The following is a 26,798-nucleotide window of genomic DNA, read 5'->3' as shown; positions in this document are numbered from 1 at the left end:
CACGATCCATCTTTTGCATTCAGAACATTCTTTAGTGTCGAATTTGACTTCGTCAATTTGTATGCTAATGATTGGAAAGTGAATTATAAAGAAAATTTCTACTCAAATCTACCATCGATTGTGATCAAGCAGAGGCGGCAGGTAGAGAACCGAGAGAAGCAAGCGCTCCGGAAGCGCTCCGCTGGGCGAGGTTGCTTTTTATGTAATAGTGCTTTTTCTTTCCGTTTCGGCATGACACACATCTCCAAAAGCCTGACAGGGAAGCGATGTCGAACAACAACAACAACAAAAAAGCGGTCCGTACTCATGCGCCTGTGTGTTTTATTTCTCGTTTCAGAATCTCAAGAATCAAATTATGACGACGAACGTGTGGGTAGAACAGGTAAGTTTTGCGTATGTGTGTGTGTGCGTGCGTGCGTTCCGTACCTTTTACTGGTGGTTCGTTTTGTTGTGTTTCTCCCGAGACTTCATCTTTTATGCCCCACAGGCAATAGGCGCACGTCCTTTGCAAATTGATTTTATTCAGAACGAAACATAATCACTCCTTTATCAACAACAACAACAAAAAAACCGTAAAAACGAAGGACCACTCTAACCCAGAGGCCTCCGTCCGAGCTAGAGCTCAAACTTTCCGAACAATAGCAGCTGCAGTATGCTGAGCGGACAGCGCTCACTGAACAACTCCCTACAGTTGGGCTGCTCGGTTCGCAGCATCTCGCTGTACTCGTCGGTAAGATCGGCCTTCAGTGGATAGCTGTCGAAGGAAGGTCACCAGGAGGCAGTGAATAAGCTGAACGAACGATATCAAACATTGAAGTAATATGCTTACTTCCTTTCTGCTTACGTGAAAATGACTCGCAATATATCAGCCGTCATGGATCGTCCCTTGGGCGGGAGTAGGGTTCGTGCCTCACAAATCGACCGCAGCAAACATTCCCGCATGTGGAAGCCAAAGCTAAGGAAGGAAAGTGTTACAAATGAGACGTCATTAAGTGTGTGTGTATGTGTGTGTGGGTATGCTACTTTGCAGCATGTAAATGGCGCTGCCTGTTAACCTACAAACTAGGCACAGTCGTCTCGAGATGATCGAACAGGCTTCTCCTATCGCGATAGTGATGAAAATGTTCCCATCCACGATGGTGACTTATGTTGAGATGATTAGCTTCCATCCACAGGGACGGTTCTGTGGCCGCCCCACGTGCGGCATCAGCCATCGATCGAGCCCGCTTGGGCGGTAGGTTGCTGTAGTACAGTCGATCGTTTCCGGTCGATTCCCAAAGCTTTCTTTTCCACGATTGATAGGTGATGGGCGGTGAAGAGTGCGGTCTACCTGCGGTTAGATATTTCATACCGCTTGTATTTTTCGAACCAGCCCCATCGGTTCGATCGTTTGCCCAGTTTGCCGGTATCCATGCTTCGGGGTGCTGCACTAGATACTCGTCCAGCTCCTGCTGGGACAGCACGTGCTCGCCGTGCGGGATCGTCGGTGCGGTGGCCGCCGGTTTTGCCGCGATGGTAGGCTGAACCTCGTTCGGGTACCTTGCAATCTCGCCCAGCCGCAGCGATGTCGCGTGGTACATGTAGTCCGGCAGCGGATGATACATATCCAGCTCCGCCACCAAGTTGTAGCCGCGCGGTGTTTCAAACATCGATCCTTTACCGCCCGATATGGTAACCTGAAGTAAATAACGCGATGAAATAAGCCTCACTCACTTGCCGTTGTTGTAACCGTCGTACGATAAAGTTAGCACCGGGTGGGAAGAGCAAAAATCTTCTCTTTCGTGACAGCACACGGTTCCGCTGGCTGCTGCCCGTCGTCGTACCGGATGTACCGTTCTGTGCCGCATCGAGCTGGCCGAACAGAAACAGCCCCGCTACCGCACCGTACACAATAATGTGCGCTGAAAGCATGACGTGCGCAAAACGGCAGAACTGGTGATGCTGCTGCTGCTGCTGCTGCTCAAGGCGAAAGGCTTATTGGAACTGATTGAACATTTCGACTTGTTTGTTCTCGCCCACGCCTGGGAAGGGCCGGGATAGGGTTGCCGCACTTCCAAAAGAAGAAAACACACACTCTCTTCACGACCGGAATGTATTGTTTGTGGAAAAAATTGACAAAAGTCGCTCCGACGGACGCCGCTGCAGACTCCAAAGGGAAGCGATTTCTTTGCGCAGCGCTTTCTCCGAGTTATTTGCATGACAAATAAACTAATTTGACAAGCCAATCTAGCTTTGGCTGGCGGTAGAGCGGCAGACAGCTGCTCGCTTGCGTTTAGACAAATGGGCATGGAGTTAAAAGCACTCAACGCTTCAACCGTACACTTACGGGAAGCGTAATTGTGTTAAAGCGTACATATTAGCAAAGGACTGACTGTGTGCGTGTGTGTGATTTGTCTTATTGAGTGAGGTAAAACGTAAATTTTGTGTGATGGTTTTTGACGATAATTCAACACGGTTTTGCTAATGGATGCTGCATCCATTCGACCAAACTTCGGGAGGAAAAGATGAAACAAATGCAGATACATCTTTGGTTCATTAGCATGAATCGTACGCGTATTTAAATAAGAACACTCGATTTGATGTTATTTATTTGCGCAATTTAAAAGCTCAAACACCATTTACTGTAAATGTCGTTAGATGCCGCTGACGCAAGGGATGCTCGTTCGCGTGGGCCACACGGTATGTGACGCACGGAAAAGAGCCACCACCATGTAAAGTGGTCCCCGGAGGACATTCGGAAACTACACGGTACGGGCGGCGAACGCGGTGAGCGACAGTAGTCGAAAAGAAAAAGGAAAAACAGCACACGCTTACAAATAAAATACATTGAGTGTGTATATTTGTGTGTGTGTGCTCGATCACTTGCAACAGCAGTCGGAGAAAGATCACGCCAACCCGATGCACGCCCGATGCAGCTGCATGCCATTAAAATGCAATAAACAGTACAGCGCTTGCAGCCGGAATGCGCTTGTCCCGGTGCTGGCCTTTGTCCAAAACAGCGATCGGCCCCCGGATGGCTAATGTGTGTGTGTGTGTGTGTGTGTGTGTGTGTGTGTGTGTGTGTGTGTGTGTGTGTGTGTGTGTGTGTGTGTGTGTGTGTGTGTGTGTGTGTGTGTGTGTGTGTGTGTGTGTGTGTGCCGCTGATGCACAGCTCTCTTTTCATTGTGTCGCAATTTCCATCATCGACGGGGAGCGTCCGCGGTGGCAGCGTAAGGCCAGAAACAGTAAACAGTGCTGCAGCAAGTTCACGAGCATCATCGGGCCAGCGTTGTTGGCATAATGGGATACAAAACAGCTGCCACCACAAAACCGTTCGGTAGAGCATTCGCTAGAGGGATGTTGGTGGGGTTTTTGTTTTTTGTTTTCGATGTGAGAGTGCAGCAGCGTTACACGGGTCGTTAGTTTAACGGGGCGGAATACGGGCACCTTCCGGTGTTCGGGGCCATTCGTCTGCGTTTGCGTTTGGCTGGCGAGACAGTTAACGTTCGCGTGCGGTACATGGAGGAAGGACTTGAAATTTGACTGACTTCCTGCAGTTTGTGGAACGTGACAGTGATTGGGCCTGGCCCTGTAATACCCACCACGCTTTTGTTATTCGTGCGGTATATTGACGAATGGTCAGCTGTGGTTTGACCGAAATCGATACCGGGACCTCACCAGCACCAATCCGATCCGCCACGACTTCAAGTAACCGCAACGACTTCAATCCAGCTGACCAGCTGTCTTGAAGCCGGTTACCGCAAGCTTCTTGCTCCGCACCGGTTTGACATTTACTTTCGTCCCCTCCCCTTCGCTTACCTTTACCCTGCGGGTCGCAGTAGCCCCACTTCTTGTTCTTGTCGCGCGGAAACGAGGGTTGCTTAAGTGTGCAGCTTCACCGGCGCACAAGGATAGCACCGGAACGGTGCTCACCAAGCAGCATAAACGATTCATAATTGAGCTGTCAGCAGCAGCAGCAGCAGCAGCAGTTCCGGCGGCCACATGAAAGCACCGACCCCGGCCCGACTGACAACGGTGCCGGTGCGTTACTGTGCCGCAAGGTGTCCTACAGGCACACAAACCGTAGGACGGCCGGACCGAAAACGCAACCGTACCGCGGTGGCGATCTTGTAGATTAGATTCGAGGCACTCTGTTTGTGGGCGGCACCATTGTGTGTAGATTCGCCCGAGCTGACATGTGGTGCGATGAGTTTGGGCTGATGTAAAATTTGGATAATGAGCGCGTCCAGCGTATTATGAAATTGATTCTGCAGCGCCAACAATTGGTGAAATAATTAGTTGCATAGCATAACGTGTGAAGTAAATTGAAATTACTGCTTAAGATGATGAGTTTGGCACGGTTGTATTTTATGTAATGTAGCTAATAAAGGGGGCTGAATATATAGTTTATCTATTTAAAGACTTTATCTTATCTTAGCGTAGAAATGCAAGACAGTAAAACAATATTAAGCGGTCAATCGGCGAGTTCAATCCATACGTGATGATTTTCAAGAAAATAAAGTCTGAACTCTGAACTATGGATATTTGAATCATCTCTTAAATACTCTGCAGAAGGTATTCATGACAAAATTTTAATTAGAAATTTAGTTCAATAGATAGACACATTCATATTTAGAACGATTTCATAACTACGAGGGTATCAGTGTGCGGTAGTTTTATCTCATTATATTATCGCCCGACTACACGAGGTAAAATAAACAGCGAAAAGAACTATTTGACAGGTGAAATATCTGTCATGCTGGAAATACACGAACCGAGATCGTCGCGGTACCGCAAAATTCGAGCCATGTTTATAACAGTTTTAGAACCGCGCCTCGAACCGCGCCTGCTGTTACGCAGAGATATCCAACTTCGGTATTGCTGAGATTTTCGTGGTAGCGCGAACCGATTATGGCGAACCGAAATCCGCTTTTCTGGTGAATTTGTTAGAAAACTCGTGTAGAGATAGGAGAATTGTATTTTATTTTGAATAAACTCTGTGAAATAAACAATTTAATTCGCAAATTGATTAAAAAAAATTATCTTGGCATATTCAATTGTAACCAGACCTCGAATGAGTCCATACACGAACCGCGATTATCTCGCCTGTTTGTCAGATTTCATAACAAAATTGACAGTAAAAGTCATACGCGATTTTCACAGTACCGCGAATATCCCGTTCCGTCTATTTCCAGTCTCAGATAACGCGTCACTGCAACAAACTGCAGTGCAATGTAAACAAAAACCTCGTACAAAATCGCTACTAAATCCATTACATAACTTCAATATCAAGTCTTTCGTTAATTTTCAGTGAACAACTCATCATCTCTTCCACATTGGGAATGTTCCGCTTAAGAAGATATTCTTTTTAAGTGAATCTGTAAGCTGTATGTTGTATCCCAACCCTTTATCTGTATTTGTCAGATATTTCACCTGTCAAATAGTTCAGTTCGCTGTACATTTCACCTCGTGTAGATGCACGGTAAGTGTTGTGGGCAGCCATGCCGACCCCTGGACTTGCCGTGGCAGTTGCGCTGCCACCGGTCAACGTCCAGGAGGACGACAATGTGTCACACACACTGTCGCACACACTAAGCAGCGCAAGGCTTAGTGTGTGCCGAGCGCCGAGCAGAGTATGCACAAAGGCCGATCGAGCAGGAGCTCTCGGCAGGGGCGCTCGGTGCGGCTGGTGCGCGGCTACCGCACTTGTGATTTTAAAGTGTTCATTGAGATTGTTAATTGTGTCGTATTATTTATTTTGTATGTGAATAAAATAATAAGTGGAAAGAGCAGTTCATAACAGTAAGGCACCTAATTTTGACTATGAGTCAATTGCTTTACTTACAAAATTTAACGTAATATGTTAAACTGTGTATTCCGAAACTATTGACAGTAAGTTAAGTAATTAATAATTTCATTGATGGAATTAAAATCTAACAATTGTTATGCCTATTTCGAAAGTTTTAATGGAGTGAAAACAATTGGCATGTATTTTTAGGTGTAAACAATGGTGTTATCATTTAAAAAAATTTCATTCAAAAAAAAATAATGAAACTACCGATTTTTGTATTGTTGGTGTGATTTAAAATTACATTTGTCAAAAATCTACTCAAATACCTTGTAATATTATCGTGATTCCTGCAAAAGTCAAAAATGGATGACTCACAGACATAGTCGCATCTATTAATGTCAAAATTGGATGCGAACTGTCAAAAAGTGATGTGCACTGTCAAAAATGTATGCATTAGAGCCAAAATTTGGTGGCAACGACTGTAATATTAATTTTTAAAAAGTTGTTTGTACAGGTTTGTTTAACACTTTAAGCGCCGTGTCATATAAATTCGCATGACGGTTTTGCTCACCGTTCAGCATTGGATGTGACGCTCAGTGATTCTCTTGAGAACGAATAAGGTAGGAAAGAGAAAACGAGAACGACATGTGCTACGCCGCTTATCGCAATGAAACAAAAGAGTGATAACAATGGCAAGAGAAACTGTCGTTCTCATCGCTCTCTTGCCATGCGCTACGAACTCACTCAAAAACTGCGCCGTCAGGCCGGCAGTCAAAGTGTTAACTATGCTCGTAATTCCCATGGTAAAGCTCTACAATGAATATGCTGCTGCTCGGGTGTATCCACTGCACCAATCGCGTTGTATCGTTTCTGCCAAAGATTAATTGTATCAACTTATTCACACTCCCCCTCCCGGTGAAAGTGCCGGTGCGATGTTCCATCATCTGTGTAATCCGTTCACGCTACTAACCTTCCCCAAAACATGCTCTCCATTTCTCCATCTTCCCCAGGAATGGAACGATTACAAGCTCAAATGGAACCCAGATGATTACGGCGGAGTGGACACCCTGCACGTCCCATCCGAACACATTTGGCTGCCAGATATAGTGTTGTATAATAAGTAAGTGTCGATTTGTTGCTTCGCCAGCAACAACAGTACCGCCAACAGCTTCGTTGCTTTCCGAGAAACGGGGATGGGTGATGATTTATGAGGTCCCGGTCGGTCACCGCAGGTCAGTGACAGGTGAGTTCCGGTTGTGCTCTGATGCAACCGGTGTAAAATCGACCGACCGGACCGACCGGACCGACCGACCACATCACCCCACCCGGCGGCTTCGTGGTCATTCGTTCTCGTTTTCGAGTAGCACTTCTCGCCAACCCAAGCTGTCTGCCCGTGACACTGACAAACTGACTGGAGCAGACTCCGGATCGGAACGCTCCTACTGGAAAAGGGGCGCGCTTCCGTCTTTCCCGGGCCAGATAACACACACGACAACAGCAACATCAACATCAACAACAACAAAATAATGCTGCCCACTTCACCTGAGTGTGTCACGATTCTCACGAGCTTTTCCTCTTTCTCACCTTCTCTTTCTTTGCCTTTCCCAACCCAACCTTTTTTGTCTGCACACACGTTTCTCGCGCCCGGGCTTCAGTGCGGACGGTAACTATGAGGTGACAATAATGACAAAAGCAATTTTACATCATACGGGTAAAGTAGTATGGAAACCACCTGCCATTTATAAATCATTTTGTGAAATCGATGTTGAGTATTTTCCATTTGATGAGCAAACATGTTTTATGAAATTCGGATCCTGGACGTACGACGGTTACATGGTAAGTGTGGGAATGGTTACGGAATGGGAGAGGGGGGGGGGAAGATGGGGTTGGAACCGTCCGTTGGCGCATCATGCTTACCTTTCCCCCCATTGTGTAGGTCGATCTTCGGCACCTCCAGCAGACACCGGACTCGGACAACATCGACATCGGCATCGATCTGCAAGATTACTATATATCAGTTGAATGGGACATTATGAAGGTGCCTGCCGTTAGGAATGAAAAATTTTATAGTTGTTGTGAAGAACCATATCCGGATATTATATTTAACATAACGTTAAGGCGAAAGACACTTTTCTACACCGTAAACTTAATCATACCTTGCGTTGGGATATCGTTCCTTTCCGTGCTAGTGTTTTATTTGCCGAGTGACTCCGGCGAGAAGATATCATTATGTATAAGTATACTGCTGTCGCTGACCGTGTTTTTTCTGCTGCTTGCCGAAATCATTCCGCCGACGTCGCTCACCGTACCGCTGCTCGGCAAGTATCTGCTGTTCACGATGATGCTCGTCACGCTCTCGGTCGTCGTCACGATTGCCGTGCTGAACGTCAACTTTCGGTAAGCTGCGCGGCCAATTGCAACCAATGTATACCAATGCAAAGTTGTTCTGCATTCTTGTGCTCTGTCGCCTCTGTTCCCAGGTCACCCGTCACGCACCGGATGGCACCGTGGGTGCATCGCGTTTTTATAGAGCTACTGCCAAAGGTGCTGTGCATAGAGCGGCCGAAGAAGGAGGACGAACCGTCGGACAACGACGACCAGACGCCGACCGACGTACTGACGGACGTGTTCCAGGTGCCGCCGGACGTCGAAAAGTATGTCGGCTTCTGCGGGAAGGAGTACGGCACGGACTTTGATATACCCGGTACGAATGGCGCGTGCGGGGTGCACGGGAACATTATCGAACACTCGGTCAACGTCCCTCTCTTTTACTCTGTTTTCCGTGTTTTCCTTCTCGAAATGGCAACAGCACTGCCCCCCTCACGGTTCGATGTGGCCGCCTCCGGTGGTGTCGGGCCGTGCTTTGGCGAGCCGCCGCTACCTGCACTGCCACTGCCGGGCGGGGACGACGATCTGTTCAGTCCGACCGGCAACGGGGACATGAGCCCGACGTGCTGTGGCGATCTCAGCCCCACCTTCGAGAAGCCGCTGCTGCGCGAGATGGAGAAAACGATCGAAGCGTCACGGTTTGTCGCCCAGCACGTGCGGAACAAGGACAAGTTCGAAAGTGTAAGTAAACCAGCAAGCGATGGCGATTCTTTTTTCTATATCTCTATTCTAACAGAATTTCTTTCTCTAAAGGAAATTTCGAAGTCAGAAAAAAAAACCAAATAACTATAGCTAAACTGACGCCTCGGTCCGCAATGAGTTACCTGTACGGGGCTGGCATTTATTGTTGTCGTAAAAAAAAAAAAGAAATGCTAGCCCACTACCAACCCACGCACACACAAACACAGTTTGCAAAGCACAGTCCCTACGGGTGAGGGGCCGGGGTTCCCCGGCAGCCAGTGGTACGATATCACGGCATCCGATTTTTTTGCTGGGAAGAACCTCTGCCCCCCAAAACGAGAGCCGGCGGTGGCGGCGGCGGCGGAACTGCGAAACGGGTAACTCATTGCAGACCGAACCAGCCAGCTGAACCTCGAGCTGCTATTATGAAATCATTTTAAAACCCAAATATGTGTCTTTTTTTCGATATTGTTTTGAATTGGATCTATGATTTGCACCTCACTCCCTTCCCCGAAACCGGCAGATAGAGGAAGACTGGAAGTATGTGGCGCTCGTGCTGGATCGTCTGTTTCTGTGGATATTTACGATAGCGTGCGTGCTGGGCACCTGCCTAATCATTCTGCAGGCGCCCAGCCTGTACGACAACACGCAACCGATCGACGCGATGTACTCGAAGATCGCCAAGAAGAAGATGGAGCTGCTCAAAATGGGCAGCGAGAATGTATAGCATCCGCCCGGGTTCGCATCCGCCGTTTGGAAGTATCTTCTGAACTGGATGCGAACCCTGGTCAACGAGGATGACCACTAAACGCCAATCAAGTCGGCGTGCAATCATGATCATCAACACAAACGCATCAGCCCATGCACATTGACACGCGCACCCACGCACACACACACACGATCGTACAATAGCAAATTGAACACATTGAACACAGGCAGCAAACAACGAACATGGGACATGTGGCTCACTCTATTGCAGCACTACTACTACTGCTACTACAACAACTACTACTACTACTATCACTACCACTACTACTACTACTACTACTACTACCACTACTACTGCTCTATGTCTCCCGTTCGTTCTTTCTTACGATGTGTTCGATTCATTCATCTCAGTCAGCCAGCCATCTCCGTGCGCCACCCATGGCAACCATTACACACTACAGCGAGTAGCGCGCACACTTCACCAGCAAGCCACGCTGCAAAGGCACGGCTCATGCAAAAGGCTCTTCAGCGCCTCGCAATGCTTACACCTCCCCAGATGTAAGCGGAAACGGAAAGCGAACTACACACACACACACACGTTCCTTTCATCATGATTATGCGCGTTATGTTTTCCTTCCTACCCTGGTATTGTTTCCTTCAGCTTCCATCCCTCCCATCAACAACCAACCGCGGCGTGTAGGTAAAACATGCAACGTGTCAATAACAATCAAATTAAGGTTAATGTAAACGATAGCTCAGGCGGTAGGGCCCCGGAACGTGAAGAAAGGCAGGGAAGCGGACAGACACTACTGTCCCTCCCACACACAGGCAAGGCTTAGGAGAAGAAATTGTAGCAAAACACGTCGTTGGCCGGTTCGATTTAGGGCACCATCCAAACATTGCCACCATAGTAGCTCCCTCGCGTTGCGGGAAAACACTTGTCATTCGGTAGCCAGGAAACCAGCAAAACACTTCACGGCACAGAACCGTAAACGAAAAACGAGATGGGTGCGAGGGCCTCCGGGCGAAGATTAATTAACGGTCGCGTTCAGCGGGCGCGCTCTCCATTACTACTACCGCGGCACCCTGCCTTGCGCATAGCGATCGCAGTGCGATCAAATCGAAGAAGACGGCAGCTTAGCAAACCGTTGCGTAGCGGTAATTGTTTGCATTTTGTTTGGCCACGGTATGCGCCAAAGGTAGTGCGGAGGTTACCGTTTTCGAGCAGTACTTTTTCAATTTTACCCACCGTTACTGAGTTGGTTTCGAAATGGATACAAACTCTTTGTGGTCGCAGTTTGTTGGATTTATGCTTTATTAGTAGGCGAGTAACTCACACACATACATACACACACACACACAGACAGTCAGACACATCAGCATGCATTCAAAGTAGGGTTTTGGTTGTTAAATGCCATGCACCAGGGCCACCGGCGCACGACAGTAGCATAACGTTATCAGCGCCCACGCAACGCAGCCGGCATACGCGCGGCAACGTGTTTTATACGGTTTTATTAGCGCAAATTAAATTTATTAGCACCAGTGTTGTGCACCTGTTGTCACGCGGAACGGTTTGTTTGTATGTAGGGTTTGATTGTTTGTTTGTTTTTCGCCCTTTCGATACATTAAAGTTAAATTCATTCGATGTAAGAACTTACGGCGTTACAAGCCGCAGGCGCTTTGCGTTGCACTTGCGCAAACTTATTACGCCAGCAGGAAGGGAGTACATTACTTAGGTTGAAAGATAGTGATTTTAACTCGACTGTTGTAAATGTTTCAAAGAAGCGGAGCGAAATGTTTCCCTCTCACCATCCCTTCCCCCCTCCCGCCCATCACTTCCACCTTCCCAATTCTTGTAAAAAGCTACACACTATAACCAGAAGCGCCCGTTACCGGCGTGCGCGATAACGCATGATGGCGCACCCGGGTGTCGTCGTACGTGCGGCGTTAGGGAATAATATGTTTAAAAAACAAATGAATACAATCAGCATGAATTGGTCTGATAATGAAGTGTCTTAACTACAGGAAATTCTACCAAAATTCCCGATTATATAAAACAGCGAAGCACTAGGGAGCCGATCCGACGCGTGTCGCGTGACAGTGCAGGATTAAGGTGGGGCCCCAAAAGGCATAATGTACAAACCCATGGCGAATACGATCCGCAGCAGGTTTTGGCCCCGCTCTAGAACATCAGCAGGAAAGAGAACGGTGCGAACGCGTTTAATGTAAAAATTAATAAGCAATTAATGTGTCACGCAAAAAAAAAACAAACAACCGAAACCACGAATAACAAAACAAAACCATGGTAGCGTTTTATACAGCAACCGGCAAACACAAACGCCGCAAAAGCCCGTCTCCATCTCAACTCGCAACTAGGATAATGCTGGGGAGTACTGGGGTAGAGCCATTTCTAACTAATTGAGTGAAATAATCAAAACTACTACACACCACCACACACGGTGGAAAGAGGCAGACGGCTAGAAGGTTTGCAAGAAGAAGAAGAAGAAGAAGAAGAAGAAGAAGAAGAAGAAGAAGAAGAAGAAGAAGAAGAGTAAATGCGTTTTAGACGAAAGCTAACTTAATAGTTCACAATCATAGCAAGTTCAAGGGCGTAAAGGCAAGTAAGTAAGCAAACATCATTCCACAAAGAGATGAAAGAGAAAAAAAGAAGTTATTAAATCCTACAAGTACTGTTAGATAACAAAAAAAACACTCAAACACATACACACACACATTTTTTACTAAGCCAAAAACCTAGCTAAGTCGATTAATGTACTTAAAAGTATTCGCTATAGGACGAGTGTGTATGTATTTTATATTCAACGTGACAGTAACAAAACCAAACAAAAAAAAACAAAGGGAATTGATGCGATAGTTGAGTAAGGTTGGGGAAAGGTGGTGGGTACTTTTGTTACTAGTGCTGCACACAAACACACTCACACACACACACACACACTCACACCTACAAATACAGAAAATAAATTAAAACGCGTTGTATATTACAGGAACTAACACATAGCACTGCAAAGCGTGTGTGAAGCGTGTACGTAAGTTATAAAGATTTTCGTACAAAAAAAAAAACAAAACAAACAAACATAAAACAACAAGTAATGCTATAAATGTATCTGTAGTTAGAATTTGTATCAGTCGCACACGAGTCGATTATGGTGCGTTGTGCGCGGGCGAAAAGGACTCATCAAAAAGGTTGGTGAAACACGTAAATTAAAAAAAACACACACACACACAGACACACTAGTCCGCAGATCGGAACACGGGTGCGCCGCCACCTGGCGTACCGGGTTGTGCAGCTGGTGCATCACGATCTCAAGGCGGTGGATCACATTAACAAACAAAACATACCAAACACAAAAACCAATAGTTTTAGTCAAATGATAGCCGTAAGCATGCTGACGGTATTGTAATAATCGCCAGTATAGATGATGATGGGAGGGGAGGCAGTAGAGCGCACGGTTCACGTTTCAGTCACGCTGGTCACACCTCCACGCCGCTTCCCTTCCCCCTCTACGACAAACACATCGAAGCTACAGCTGCTCGACCGAGAGAGAGAGAGCGACAGAAAAAGAGGGAGAGAAAGTGAGAGAATAGCCAATGGGACTACTCCATGCCGGATGGCCACGCTGAATTGAACGACCTGTGGACGGTTCGAAAATCAACTTTTTAATCAACCAAATACAAAACGAAACCAAAACAAAACAAACCCCCCCCCCATCGTACAGTGCTGAAGGTGGGCTCAACAAAAAATACATAGCAGCAACAACAACAACAACAACAACTAAAACAAGAACAACAAAACATAACAAAAAATGCAAACACTTTTCATAGTTAACAGAATGATAAGCAAGTTAGTCCATAGCTACTGCAAAATCTGCATCGAACCGTTGATAAAATGCAAGCAAGGTACAATATTTATGATGTACACGGCTCAAACGTTTCATACTGTACGAGCGCGTTAGCAAATCAAACAACTGCAAATTAGAGGAAAAGAAATAGGTATAATTTTTAAAGCAAATAGATTGAATTGGTAGAACATTTCAACTCGTTTCATTGCTTTTGGTTGAAACGAATGTCGTACGGCAACCCTTTTTTGGTTAGTTTTAATTATAGATTTTGCCTTTTTGGATATTTGTCAATGAAGAACGTTTATCGAATACGTTTTACTGTAGATTTTATTTTTTAAAACGATTGAGCTTCATTTTTAAAGTTTGAATTTGTTTCATGTGAAATTTGTCATCTTGTTAAACTACATTTATTTCAGCAAAGTTTTTTTTCAATTTTAATTTATTTAAAAACTCTAGCTACTAAACTGAACAAATACAATCTCTGCGTGCTTGCTAGCACGCAGCACAACAACAACCACTCATAACATTTTCTCCATATTGTAATGAAATTTAAAAAGACATAATCCCGCCCATAAACAACAAAGGGGCCGGTGCCTAAAATAATACCATGAGTAAACCAAACCACGTACTAGAGACAGGATGTAACAAAAAAGAAACGAAAACGAAACAAAAAACACACTTTACCTTTTTCAAAACAAAAAAAAACAATGCCGGACTGTTTGTAGTTGCCAATGCTATTAAATGAACAATTGCTCTAAACACGGAAAACAAGCCGACGAACAGGGAAAGACGAAAGAGACGAAACCACACACGCACACATTCAAAACTTACTATTCCTATTACCTAACAAAAACTGTCGAAAACAAGAATGACATAAGGCAGCAGAAAATTAAACAACATTAAACAACACACACACACACACCAGGTAAGACGAACAAAACTTTACACAATTGCACAACCACAACACCGAACAACACTCGTTCAGCACATGGGATGAACACTCTGGTGAACGACGGAGGAAATCCAATTGAAGGAGCGGTAGAGGAAAACATAACAAAAACGGATACATTAAAATGTGCTCAAAGTTAACATGTATAATAAAGTAAAAGTAAAACATTTAAACTAGCGATTACATTAAAAAAAACCACACTAGCACGCATGTGCATAAGAGAGTGAGGGAGAAGGGGAGGGGGCCGGTGGGGGGGGGCAGAATGAAGGAAAAGATGTGGCCATTCCTAGGCCAATAGATAGAATTTAGTAGCAGCAGCTGCAACAACAGCCACAACAACAACCAAAATACAAAACAACAGAAAACAACATTAAACAAAGCAAAGACGTTGTTGAGATAATATTAACTAATTTTCTATCAATTGAGCGAGCGGGTTGGTGATGATAGCAAATCTGGTGGATGGGTTGGCAAGGCAGGGTGATAGACTGTCCTTTTTCATCTTCGACATGTTGATGGGAGCTTAAGTGAATTACTTTACACTGGTGTGAAACCCGATCTTTTCAGTACCCATCATTGTTGCAAACATTCATATCGAGCGAGAAGGCGATAATGGGAGGGGAGATAAGCTACACTTTTGTTTGTTGACAATGTATGAAAATGGTTTAGTTTCTAATGGGGCGGGTTTGTAACTGTAGGGAAATGATACTCAGTAAATCGCGTTGTTTGTTGTTACACATACTTCGTTGGGTTTTTGTTTTATCTCTAAAAATGTTGAGAGAGAGAGAGAGAGAGAGAGAAGGAAGATATAAAGAGGGAGAGTGAAAGGGAAAGAGAGAGAAAGAGAGAGAGAGAGAGAGAGAGAGAGACAGATAAATAAAGAGATAGAGCTAGTATCAACCTTTATTATGGTAATTAAGGAATGTAATGTTGATAGCTTTGTTCAGTAGCTTATTCATGACAATCGGTTTGGTAGCATCATTTATTGATCGATTAGTTTGCAGTAAAAAATTCGTCCAGTTATTTAGCGTCTATCCAAATCAACAACAACAACAAACAAAAAACAAGACTTCACTCAATGTGACAAGAATGCCTCGAACAAAACCAAAAGCATATTATGTTTTATCACAGACACACAGACAAACATTTTGATTACAACCCTTCTACAATTGTGTGCTAAGGTAAAGCTGCACAGGAGATATGTGTGTAATTCACTTCCCTTCCACGTCACTACTGTATGCGCCCCTGCCCATTAAAAATGTCCCTCTTGGAAATGTCTCCAAGCAAAATAAGAAAACTATTCGAAATATTCATTAAAAAAAAACACACACACACTCACCCGCACACACTCTCATATAGACAAACTCTACAATGATAATCCCAGATCGTGATCTCCGACATTGTAATTGCATAAGCGGAACGTAACCTTTTGAACATTATGGCATGACCCTGATTTCAAATCGAGTGTCTTCCAGTCACATGTCAGTGCATTTTGGCTATTATCCGAGTAGATGGGAAGGAACGAGTGAAACACGAAAGAAATGTGTGTTTTAAAATGTTATGGCGTTGTGGTGTGGGAGGTGGATACATAAGAAAATGGCGGCAAAGCACCTTAAAGTGAAATCGAAGTGAAGCGTGTGTAAAACGAGCAAAGGCAAACAAAAAGCTCACAAGCTTAAAAGCAAAACTAGCCTACAGGTAAATGTAATGAAAGGATAAGAGAGAGAACGAAAGAGAGACAGAGAGAGAGAGTGATAGAGAGTGAGAGAGTGAGGCAGAAAAAGCATAGCCTTCTAAGAACTGCATCAAACGGTAAAGCAGCAGCAGCAGTCGGTGATCGGGCCACAAAAAGTAGGGACGGAAAACACTTTATCTACACATTACAGCATAAGGGCCCTCTTGCCACACAAGTGCATGCAAATGGTGGCGCTGCAATCATAGTAGGCGAAGCCGTTTGAAAATCAACTGCTAGTAGTGTTGTTTTGTCGTCCTGATACGAGCATTGGAAGCGTTGATAGGTTGTAAAAGCACTCTTTTGGAGGCGGAAAAACGGTACAATTACCGCACCATATAATGCTTTGCTTCAACATTTGAGTCGAGCGGAAAACGGAAATCCTTATTTCCGTTTCATTTCATTTTTTTTTTTTTTGCATTCCCAAAAATGGAAAATTTCATTTGCCACCAGAACAATTACAAACCGAACAAAAGGCCATCTGTTTTCTGGGCGAACGAGATTCGATTTTGTTCCAATTAATCCGGCCGGTGGGGAAAATCGATAACGGGCGCTGTGTTTTTTTATCGATAAAAGAAGCACGAACCAGCTTCGCGTGGCCGCGAAGGATCGAACTTCTTATTATGTGAAACTGAAACAATTGCAATATTTAAATGAATGAAATTCGATCAACCGAAAACGATTTTGTTTCGACACACACACAAACACACAAAACTGAACTTTTCTGATCCACCTCGATCGATGACGCTGTTTCCTAGGGATGGACGCGTTCCTCGCAGCAAACGGGAGGCTGTCCCGAACAGGGAAATTGGAAAATGAAGCGAATCGTCGTTGATTTTAATTTCCGACCCACCCGGAGCACCCGGATACTCCGTTGAGCCGGAGCCAGTGGCTTTCGCTTCCTTTCCCGGCGAAGGAAAAACCGCCTCCGGAAAGATGCTTCCGGGATAAAAAGTTGTTTTTCTTTACCCGCGTTCGTTTATCGCATTGTACGGCTGATAGTTGCTTTCCGTTCCCATTTGGCTAGGTGAATTCTACGCGTGTAAGCCGCGCCCCGACGCCTAGTGGGTCATCTGTGGCCGCGGTCGACATTTTCGCGTGAAGGATTAAGGTACGGCGTCCGGTACGGCTTACAGGATGCAAACCGATTATCCTGCCACGGATATGGATCGTTCGGACACGTTCATGTCCGGTGAGGGTGTTCTTTTTTTGCAAAAGAAATTTTGCATCATTTTTATATGGAATTTGTAACTACTACTTGTAAATGTATGCATGAAATTTTGTCAAATATGTCTTTCCAGCTGTAACTCAATCTCAACATTAGCTTTAATAATGGCAATAACTCTGATTTGTCAAAATCATGACAAATAGATAATCAGAAAAAAACGAAAAAACCCAACACATACACACAAAAGGGCCCTTTCACACAGCCGGTTGTCGGTTGACTGACTCGTTGCTCCCTAGGTTCAGCCATCCGCCGCCCCGTGTTACTCAATCTTAACCACACGCGGTAAACACAGCGGACACAGCAGCAGCAAGCAGGGCCGGAAGTATTTTCCACCGAATTTATTGCTTTTCCTGCTGCGAGCGTAAAACGTGACATGTCAAACAAGTGCAAGTGCAGCCCAATCCCGGACCGACCCGGAGTAAGCCATTACATTTTACGCCGCTTCTTTGTACTATTATGCTTGGCTGGCAGTTTGAATTCAACACATCACACACCGTTCCACGTCGACGAATTCGGTCGATCGCTCAAATCATCAACCACCACAACCTCATCGAGCTGTTGCCGGTTTGTTGAAAGGGAGCAGTCCCTTTAAAAGAGCCTGGCAAAAAAAAGGCAGTAAAGGCAAAAAAAGTACTCGAAACAAATCTCGCACACCGATCTCAGCACCCCTTGGGTTTTGGTTTGCTTGTTGGTTGCCGTTGGTTTTACAGCAACGGGTGCCACGGGTTTTCCTCGAGCTGTCACGGCCATTTGATACCGTTGAGGGCAGACCGGATTGTACACACCCACATCTACACAACATCGCAACATTTCCCCCCCATCGGGTGGCCCCGGCGGGTTCTGTGTTGGGCAATGATGTTTACTGACGTAACGAACTCCGGCACGAATTGCCCTTGCGGTTGGTGCAATGGGTGCAGCGGCAAGAAATGCTCGTGCTTCTTTCGTTCGACGGCGTGCGATGCAAGTAGCCCGGAGCAACAGCAGGCTCTTGCGACGGGCCGTTGCTAGGGCTGCTGCTTCCCGTGCCCGAACATGCACAGCACATGCATTCGTGTCGATGGATTCCGACGAAATGGAGCCAAATTCAATCACCAGAATAAATGATACCAGTGCCACTCGATGGCTCAATACGGCTGCCCCGTCCATTTCGTTCGCGAAATGGACTGGACGTGAGTGGTCGGTGCACTTAGAGCTGCTGCTGGTCGATTGTCCCCGCCATTTTTTGTTGTTGTTTTTATTTTCCACCGATCCTTGTCACGTTTTCGGACGGAAATGTTGACGGGTACCATTAAACGGACAACATCGACATCGAGGCTTCGGAGACTAACCCGAAAACGACTATCATCAAGCCGATATGCCACTGTGCGACACTGGCATACACTGCTTAATAAAACGCAGCACAAAAATTGCTTGACACACGCAACACAAGCGGGGATGCCCTAGAAAAACAGAACAGGGAAGCATGCACTGTGCACGAGGATTGTCCAAACTCTGCTCAAAGGAGATACGAGAAGTGCAAGCTGGACGATAAGTTGTGCGATTTTTATCCAGTGGCATTAACTGACGCTCTTCTCCGCCCATGTTTGGCCCTGTTTTCTTCCACCCTCCCATTTTACTGGCCACTGCGGTTCAGCGGTACCTACCGGATCCGGATTCTGTACTATTTATTTTCTTACTGGACACTTCAATCTTTGCCAATCCAATTTGTTGCTCTAGGGCGCACATTGGAGCGTGGCGCATACAAGAACAAAAAAAAAACCGAGGGCCAGCCGACCACTTCCGACTCTCGTTTCCGCACTTTTGCGCTCCATTTGAACAGGAACAGACCATTGACCGATTCGGCATTGACCTGCGACCGAGAATAGGAGGGTAGGAGGGTACGAAGAGCACAATTTTATGCTCAAACAATCCAACAAACCACCCGAAAACCAACCAATCCAAACCAGGGCGGTGGTCCCGTCCCTTTTTGCTAGCAAACTGGGAAAACATGTGAAGAAAAAGCAGCCACTTTTGTCAAATTCAATGGGAGACCATTCGTTCGACGGGACCGGTCGAACCGGTTAGGAGACGGGTCCGGCTCGGTGTACCGTGTCAAAATTGAGGTTAATTAAGCGGGAAGAAAGGTTTTCCGCGTTTTGGCCTAGGGGTGTATAGGTGGAGCGTTTCGTCTTTGCGCTTCTTTGCGGGTTGGAAGGGGTCTGCGGATGGGGCGATGGTGGTCGTCGTTTCGACACAAAAGATGCATGATTTGGTGGTCCGGAGAAATGCGCAATGAATGGAGCGTTACGTTTGCAGAACGGCGAAAAAGTTTCGCTCCTAGCAAGAGTTGTAATTGGATTATTGGACGATTTTGAAGCAGCACAATGCGCCCAACGAGAGCCCAAAAAGTAAGGTAACCAATTGCTGAAATGCACCGACTGTGTGTATGCAGTTGGTCATTCCGTTAGCTGACTGAACTTGCCGCTTCCCGTTTGCTTGCACTTGTGAGTTTGTGTGTGAAGAGGGCCTTCACTTACACAAGAATAAAACACTCTTCCATTCCGCTTCATTGTTCCGAATTCCAAATAGAAAAGAAAAAAGGCCAGGGCAACATCTTCGCTCCTCTCTGTCCCAACATTTGGACTTGATTCCGCCTTCCGCACACAGAGGAAACTGTAGTTGGCAAGGGTGTGTGTGTGTGTGTATGTGTACGACGAATTAATGAAACAAAAGCAAATAATAAATCTGAAATTCGAAGGTTGTTTCATCTAGTACGATAGAGAAGACAAGAAACGCCCATTCGTTAAGGCAGGGCGAAGGAAAATATAAGTAAAACAAGCATCAGAACGGCAGGAGAACGATCGTAAGACGAATGATCTACAACACTACAGTACAGCAACTGTATCGCCCTCTGTGTGTGTGTGTGTCTGTAAATAAGCAGCATAATAATATGATTGCCAAACAAAAATTGGTAGTTTTGTACATACTAAAACATCGTTTACCCCATACATGTACAGTGCTCGGTACGGTGCGCTCCTATGACGGGGACCGGGGAGCACAAAACCCTTCCTTTTTTCCACCGGCAAACTATCCACCAAAAATAAGAAAAAAGGGAAAGAAGGAAAGGAGCTAAAAGCAAACCCAACCATCTACTGCATCAACAATCAACTCACGACAAATAATCATCATTAGAGCGGAAATTACTTACTTTGACGCCTTGCTGCTGGCAAAAGAATGTTCATCCTTGGACGGGCAGCCGGTTTGCAACACGGTTGTGTTGCAACGTAAAATGCATCGAACCCACACACGCACACGCACGCATAGCACTCTACACTTTCGTGGCCCGCCTGTTGATTGAGACAATCGCTTAGCAAGTAAACGCCCGGAGCTACCGACCCCGGAAGCCCTGGAACCAGCGTGTGGCCAGAATGCAAACAAAAACCGCAGTAACCGGAAGTACAATTTCTATCAAAAATGCAGACACACACACACACACACACCACAAACACTCGTTTCGACACCTGTTTGCTATTTTAGGTTTTGCTTACAGCCCCATCGCGAACAGGCCTGTCCGCAACAGTAGCAACTCCACTCAAGCCAGCAGCATCAGCATCATGGCCAGCTTTGAATCTTTCAGTTGGAGCAACGCGCGCGCTAACACACACACACACATGCACACATACTCATTCCAACCATGCAAACATACGTAGCTAAAGCGCAAACGAAACATTGTACAAATTGTAGAAGAAGCGATGGATGAAAATGGTGGTGAAAGTTTATGCATTTTGAAAGAGAAGCGATGTATTGCCTGAGCAGCAGATAAGATGGCGCAAGGAAGCGCCTACGGTTACATTCACTATTGCAGCCAGAGTGCAATGCACTACTACTACTACTACTACTACTATAACTAATATTACTCCTATTACTACCACTGCTACTGTTTTTTGTACGGAATACAAACAGGCACACTGTTCTTCGAGCCACTCGGGAGGAGACGAATTAATGAGAAGTTTAATTTTGTGTCACCATTTTTGGTTACCATGCCAATAACACATGGACGCTCATCCAGAGGCGTTGCGCGAAACACGGGACACGGGTGTAGAAAGCACACGTTTGAGAATATGTGTATGCGTGTGTGTGTGTGTGTGTGCGTGTGTGATGAGATCGTCTAACTATTAAAAGACACATTTTTTATACGTACCGTGTAATGGTTTTTGTAAGAAAAAAGCATAAAAACTAAGTGAAACTACCAAAAAATATGCAACGCTAGTCAGAAAGAAGGAGGCGAAAAGCATCGTGAGCATGCACTCTCGCGGCTCTATATCGGATAAACATTAGCAGGAGCAACAACAACCCAAAAAAAAGGAGCTCAATCCACCAACACACATGTCACACTCACGCCAAATTAAACTTCCTAAGACGCAAACATAAGGACAGTAAGCGAGAAAGCTAACGTATAACGTTAACAACAACACACTAAGCAAAAATGTGCATAATGTTTGCCATAAAAACACACACACATTTTCTCGAGAACATTTAACACACACACATACTCAAACACATCCTTATTACGAAACCAGAATGCAAAACGTAAGGGAAGTAAAACCCAAAACAAACCCAAATACAAACCTAACCTTATCGATACTCGAACGGTAGTTATAATGATAAAATTTAAACCAAAATCAACTAACACACAACAAAACAAGCCAGCAACAACGCAACACTTAGCGCCCATCGCGCATTGCGATGGTTGTCCATTAACTCATTCCAATTGTAAATTACTCATGACAACAGCATCACCGCCAACTGCGATAGATGTAGCAGGGCGAGTACATGCGAAACATGCATCCCACAAAATAAAAACATGTGCACCAGCCATTCCAACTGTCACCTCCTTCCTGTCTCACAAGCCTTCCTTTCGTTCCCTTTTCCCAAACTTCTATCCCGTTCGCTTTCTCTGTCTCTCTGTCTCTCTCCTCTATCTCCTTCCCACTTCATTAACCCATTACCTACACTATGCTGCTTCAATTTTCTATTAGCCCTTCCAAACTCACCCCCCCCCCTCCACAACTCCCATCCCACACGCACTCACACAAGATACATCTGTATCTGGCAAAGCTAGTAAAGGTAACAATCTAAAGATAATGAAACCAAAACAAAAAAAAAACTTTTCGTTCTATTGTAATGATTTTATTTGTGTGAAAACATTTCGTACTTTTCAATTAAATTGATCAAATGATATTAATTGAAAATGGAAACAAAACATAAACCAGAGCTGTGAATCTTAATCGATGCTGTTCACGGGGGTTCGCACCAGAACCTTCGTCCCGAGCGTCCCCTGCCCCTGTGAAGGTGAGCCGGCCCTGGCGGCGTGCACCACCACCACCCTCTCCGCTCAAGCTCGCCGGAAGCTTCAGCCCTTCGGTTCATGAAGCATAATGCGCCTCCACCGTACGCACGTGTCTGTGTGTGTGTGGGCGGGTGTGTGCAGATGGAATGGTGGTGGTGCCGGTCGAGCCGGGTCGCTCGCCGGATCGGGCGCGGGTACGTGCGCACGGGTACACGAAACATCGCATTGGATTCTTGAACATAGAGAGTAATGTAAATATATTTTTTAACGAAACCATGATGGGAAGGCGACGAAGAAGAAGAAGAAGAAGAAGAAGAAGAAGAAGAAGAAAAAAAAACAAACACGTAAATAAATTTTTATAATTGTTTCCCAAAAAACAAAGCGCAAAACGAACGCGAAGGAGTAAAACAAAACACGTAAGCAAAAACTAAACATAATTCATAGTACGATGATCCATGTGATGATGATCGGTGGCTAACGATGATCGGTCCCGGGTTCGGCCGATCGGTTGCTAGGTTGCGCTCAAATTAAAGCTGCGCCGAACACCTTTTCAAACTACAATTTGCTACGCACACACATACGTGTAGCACTGTAGTAACTCATAAACTGTGCGTCTCTGTGGCACACATGTGTACAGGACAGGATGATGAAAGTTAATTATTTATAGTGAAAGAAAAAAAAAACTTAACTAACAACAACAACAACAACAACAGCGCTGATAGGTGCAGAAAAAACCCCCCCTAACATTATAAATATTAAGCTGTAAGTAAACAAGCACACAGACACATGCATACTTTTTACTAAAAATGAGCAGAAAATAAGACAGACGCAGTAGAAGAAGCGCGGCGTCAAAAGGACACGGCTGAGGTACGGAGAAAAACAGCAGCAAAACAAACAACATAACAACACACTTAATGCGAGATGTGGCTACTAATTTATAGTTACGCTGGCGGTTCCACACCTCCGATCGTAAGCCGGCATTCTACGCTATTCCCTTAAAATTTCTCCCCAAACATTGGTGAATTGATTTTAGTGTTTAAGGGCTAGCGCGAGGCGGGCATAATGGCGTACCCGTTCCTCCCAGGTTGCTGGCCGAAACACGAAACTGGAAGGAATTAAACTCGTGAAGGAAAACCCCAAAACAACACTACCAAACAATGATAGCGAATATGTTGGCAGTGCGGGCGAAATCAGAAATCAAACCAATTCCAACACGGGAAAGTGTCACGGCTCGACACGCGTGAACCCAACAAAACACAGCCAAACAAAATAATCTCACATATTGCAAATTGATAAGGTTTATAAGTGCACCACGGAACCCGTGCCCCCGGTGCCGGCGCACCAGAAACGATTCAACCCTCGCGCGGGAGCGTGCCCCTTTCTGCACGCACGGTGGGTGGAATACGTAGGTGGGGCGGTGAGAGAGGACAGGGCGAGGAATAAAATACGTTGTGATCAAAATACTCATTCTTAATGTTACTGTCACGTGTAAAAATCGAACCCAAGCGGATGATGATGCATCACGAAATCACTGAGTGACGAAAACACCATTGCCGTGGAATTAGGATACGAGCGGGTGTGGAGGTCTACCAGGGAAGGGGGGGGTGGGAGTCGTAGGTACAGCTGAAATGATAGGTGTAGTGAACAGCAAAGCAGAAGAGAAAAGGGACGAAGAAAAACAAAACAGACGCCCGGAATCGCACCAGCGGCACAATGATGCGCGTTAATCTTCCGCTCAGCTTGACGAAGCTGCAATGTCTGAGGGCAATGTCAATCGAAACGAATGTTGTTAATCACACTTACACACCTGCACACATACACAAAGACTCACACACACACACACACATTCAAACAGTACGTGAATACATAAATGATAGAGCAACAGCGCCTGGGCGAAATGGGCGGAAGTAATTACTCTGCCGCTCTGAAAGGGCGCGCAATAAGGCACGGTTGAGCAGTGTGGGCAAGAAGGGGTAGCAAACACGGGGAGGGAGGGAGGAGGGTGAAGGATGATAATAGGTACAGTACACACTTGCAACCCATCATCACCCACAGCAACCCGTGCGAAGGATATATGCTCCATCAGGTGAGCACGTGAGCGTGTGCGAGTGCTTGCGCCTCCGTCGCGTAGCAACGGGGTGCCAACAGTAAAGGGCGAACGTATGGCTCGCGCTCTTCCGCAGTGTAAAACCACGATCGCTCACAGTAGACGCAAGGGAATCTGATCAGTTTTTGTTTTTTTTTTTGGTAACGAGTTATACTTAGCATTGATAAAAACAACAGACACGCACAGCAAACAGTTTAAAGCAAACAAACGAAGAGGAGGAAGAAGGAGAAAAACAACAAGTCAAAACTATTGCTACAGAGGTTGACTGGCAGGTGGAAGGAAGAAAGGTGGGATAGCGTGGTGAGCGATGTAAAATACCGGTTCCGGGCCGGGGTACGAATACCGGTGGTGTGGGGTACGAAGGAATTACTGGAAAAAGGGCAGTCTTACGAAACGAAGCAAAACCACATGATAAGAAGGTATTAGATTGTATATTATAGAAATTTATTAATATATACATATATAAATAAATGTTACGCGTTATTAATAAATTATAAAAAAATATACCCACCTGTTTCTGTGCTGCGCTTAGCGTGTTGAGAGTGTTGAGAAAGAAGTACACATTGAAGCAAAAGAAAAAGAACACATTTTAGGCATGCAACCAAGCGGTAAGTAACTGTTCTCCGCAGTAGGGCAATAAAATGCATCGACTAACTTGAACGAAAACTGCCCCGAATGGACGCACTGTCTAGCTTATTTGGGTTTCTTATGTTTTTTTCTCCTTCTATTTTTTTAACCTTAAATTCTTCTAACTCAAACATTACTTGTGCTTCCTAGTTTTGCATACATATCTTCTAATAATTGTCTTCTGTTTCTTCCACATTTTCTTATACTTAACTTAGATTTACCTTTTTTTTCAACTTTTGTTCACGTTTTTATCGTGTTTTTTTTTCTAATCACTTTTTTCTATATTATCTCATCCGTGCTTTTTTTCTTTCATCTTTTTCTCCTTTTTCTTATCTTATATTGTTACTAGCTGATTTTTTAGCCCGTTTTTTATTAAAAATAGAAGAATTTGCAATCCAAGGAGTATAAAACAACGATTACAATGATTACTATGGTTTTATCCCAAAGCTTCGATTCTTCTTATCGGTCGTAATAACAGTAGGTAATTAAGATCTACAATCATCCGCTTGAGTACTACTGAGTTTTTGGTTTACCACGGAGTTTATTGGACCCATTTATACCATATATCATTTACAGGCACTCCGTGATGTATGCTATTAATGCGGACTGGAGGCAATCGCGTATCTCTGATATTAGCGTATGTCGAAATTCGATATTTTCGGTCAAATTACAGCTAACTCTCGTATCATTCTGCTTGAAGCGGTAGGTTTTAGCCATTAAATTAGTTATTTGATCTGATTTCAACTAAAAAATTGAAATTTTGTGCTATTTTAAATGGTATTAAAATTTGCCATAAAGAGAATTTATTTTGAGTTTGACATTTGATGTGTCAAATTAGTATTAGAACTGTCAAATTAGGAAAATCTAAAGAAAATCAAATTAAGATAAGCTAAAAAGCTATCGCGATTGCAAGGACTCGTACGAGCTCGCAAACTGCTCGAATTTGCTTGGGGGGTTTTAACACAAGTGTAAACTGCACTTAACACCGAGTGTCAAAGCGCTGTATACAACAACAACAATACTGCTCTTGGCATGGGATTAGAAAATTGCTAATAAAATAAGTTTAGTGCAACTTCTGAAAATGATGTGAGTCTTAAAACCTATTCTCATACCACCATAAGGTGTGTGCAAAGTTTCGTTGAAAATGATCCAGCCGTTTCGGAGCTTGCTCGCCACAAACACCGTGACACGAGATTTATATATATATATAGAAGATAGATAGATTTCTGATCATTTTTTTCTATCCTATCTTATCCATGATATTTTTTTTTGTATTTTTGTTCTTCTTCCTGTCTTCTTATCCCTTGTACTATTTTTTATTATTATTCTTCTAATTCTTGTTTCTTTTTTTTCTCTGTCTTTTTCATCATTCAATCTTTGTTCTACTTCCCTTTTCTCCTTAATATCCTCATTCGTTTTCTA

The 26,798-nt window shown here is 44.8% G+C and overlaps 2 protein-coding genes across 4 annotated transcripts in view; one reads left to right on the top strand and one right to left on the bottom strand.

Moving 5' to 3' along the window:
* The window catches only part of LOC121590746 (acetylcholine receptor subunit alpha-like 1), a 62,297-nt gene extending 48,960 nt beyond the window's left edge, over positions 1-13,337 (top strand). For all 3 annotated transcript variants that reach the window (XM_041910678.1, XM_041910679.1, XM_041910680.1), the window contains exons 4-10: positions 338-382; positions 6,781-6,890; positions 7,426-7,606; positions 7,707-8,167; positions 8,251-8,474; positions 8,580-8,839; positions 9,363-13,337. In XM_041910678.1, coding sequence (XP_041766612.1) covers positions 338-382; positions 6,781-6,890; positions 7,426-7,606; positions 7,707-8,167; positions 8,251-8,474; positions 8,580-8,839; positions 9,363-9,566 — 1,485 coding nt within the window. In that variant the 3' untranslated portion in view covers positions 9,567-13,337. The remainder of the gene's footprint in view (positions 1-337; positions 383-6,780; positions 6,891-7,425; positions 7,607-7,706; positions 8,168-8,250; positions 8,475-8,579; positions 8,840-9,362) is intronic.
* Positions 334-1,738, bottom strand: LOC121590747. Its single transcript, XM_041910681.1, has 3 exons — positions 1,060-1,738; positions 845-955; positions 334-754 (listed from the first exon to the last, which is right to left on the bottom strand). The coding sequence occupies exons 1-3, from the start codon at positions 1,647-1,649 to the stop codon at positions 616-618; spliced, it is 840 nt and encodes a 279-aa protein (XP_041766615.1). The 5' UTR covers positions 1,650-1,738; the 3' UTR covers positions 334-615.
* Positions 13,338-26,798: the final 13,461 nt, after the last annotated feature.

The sequence above is a fragment of the Anopheles merus genome, chromosome 2R, assembly GCF_017562075.2.
Source record: "Anopheles merus strain MAF chromosome 2R, AmerM5.1, whole genome shotgun sequence".
NCBI classification, from domain to species: domain Eukaryota; kingdom Metazoa; phylum Arthropoda; class Insecta; order Diptera; family Culicidae; genus Anopheles; species Anopheles merus.
The sequence above is the reverse complement of the archived record's forward strand: the minus strand, read 5'-3'. Positions and strand labels throughout refer to the sequence as shown.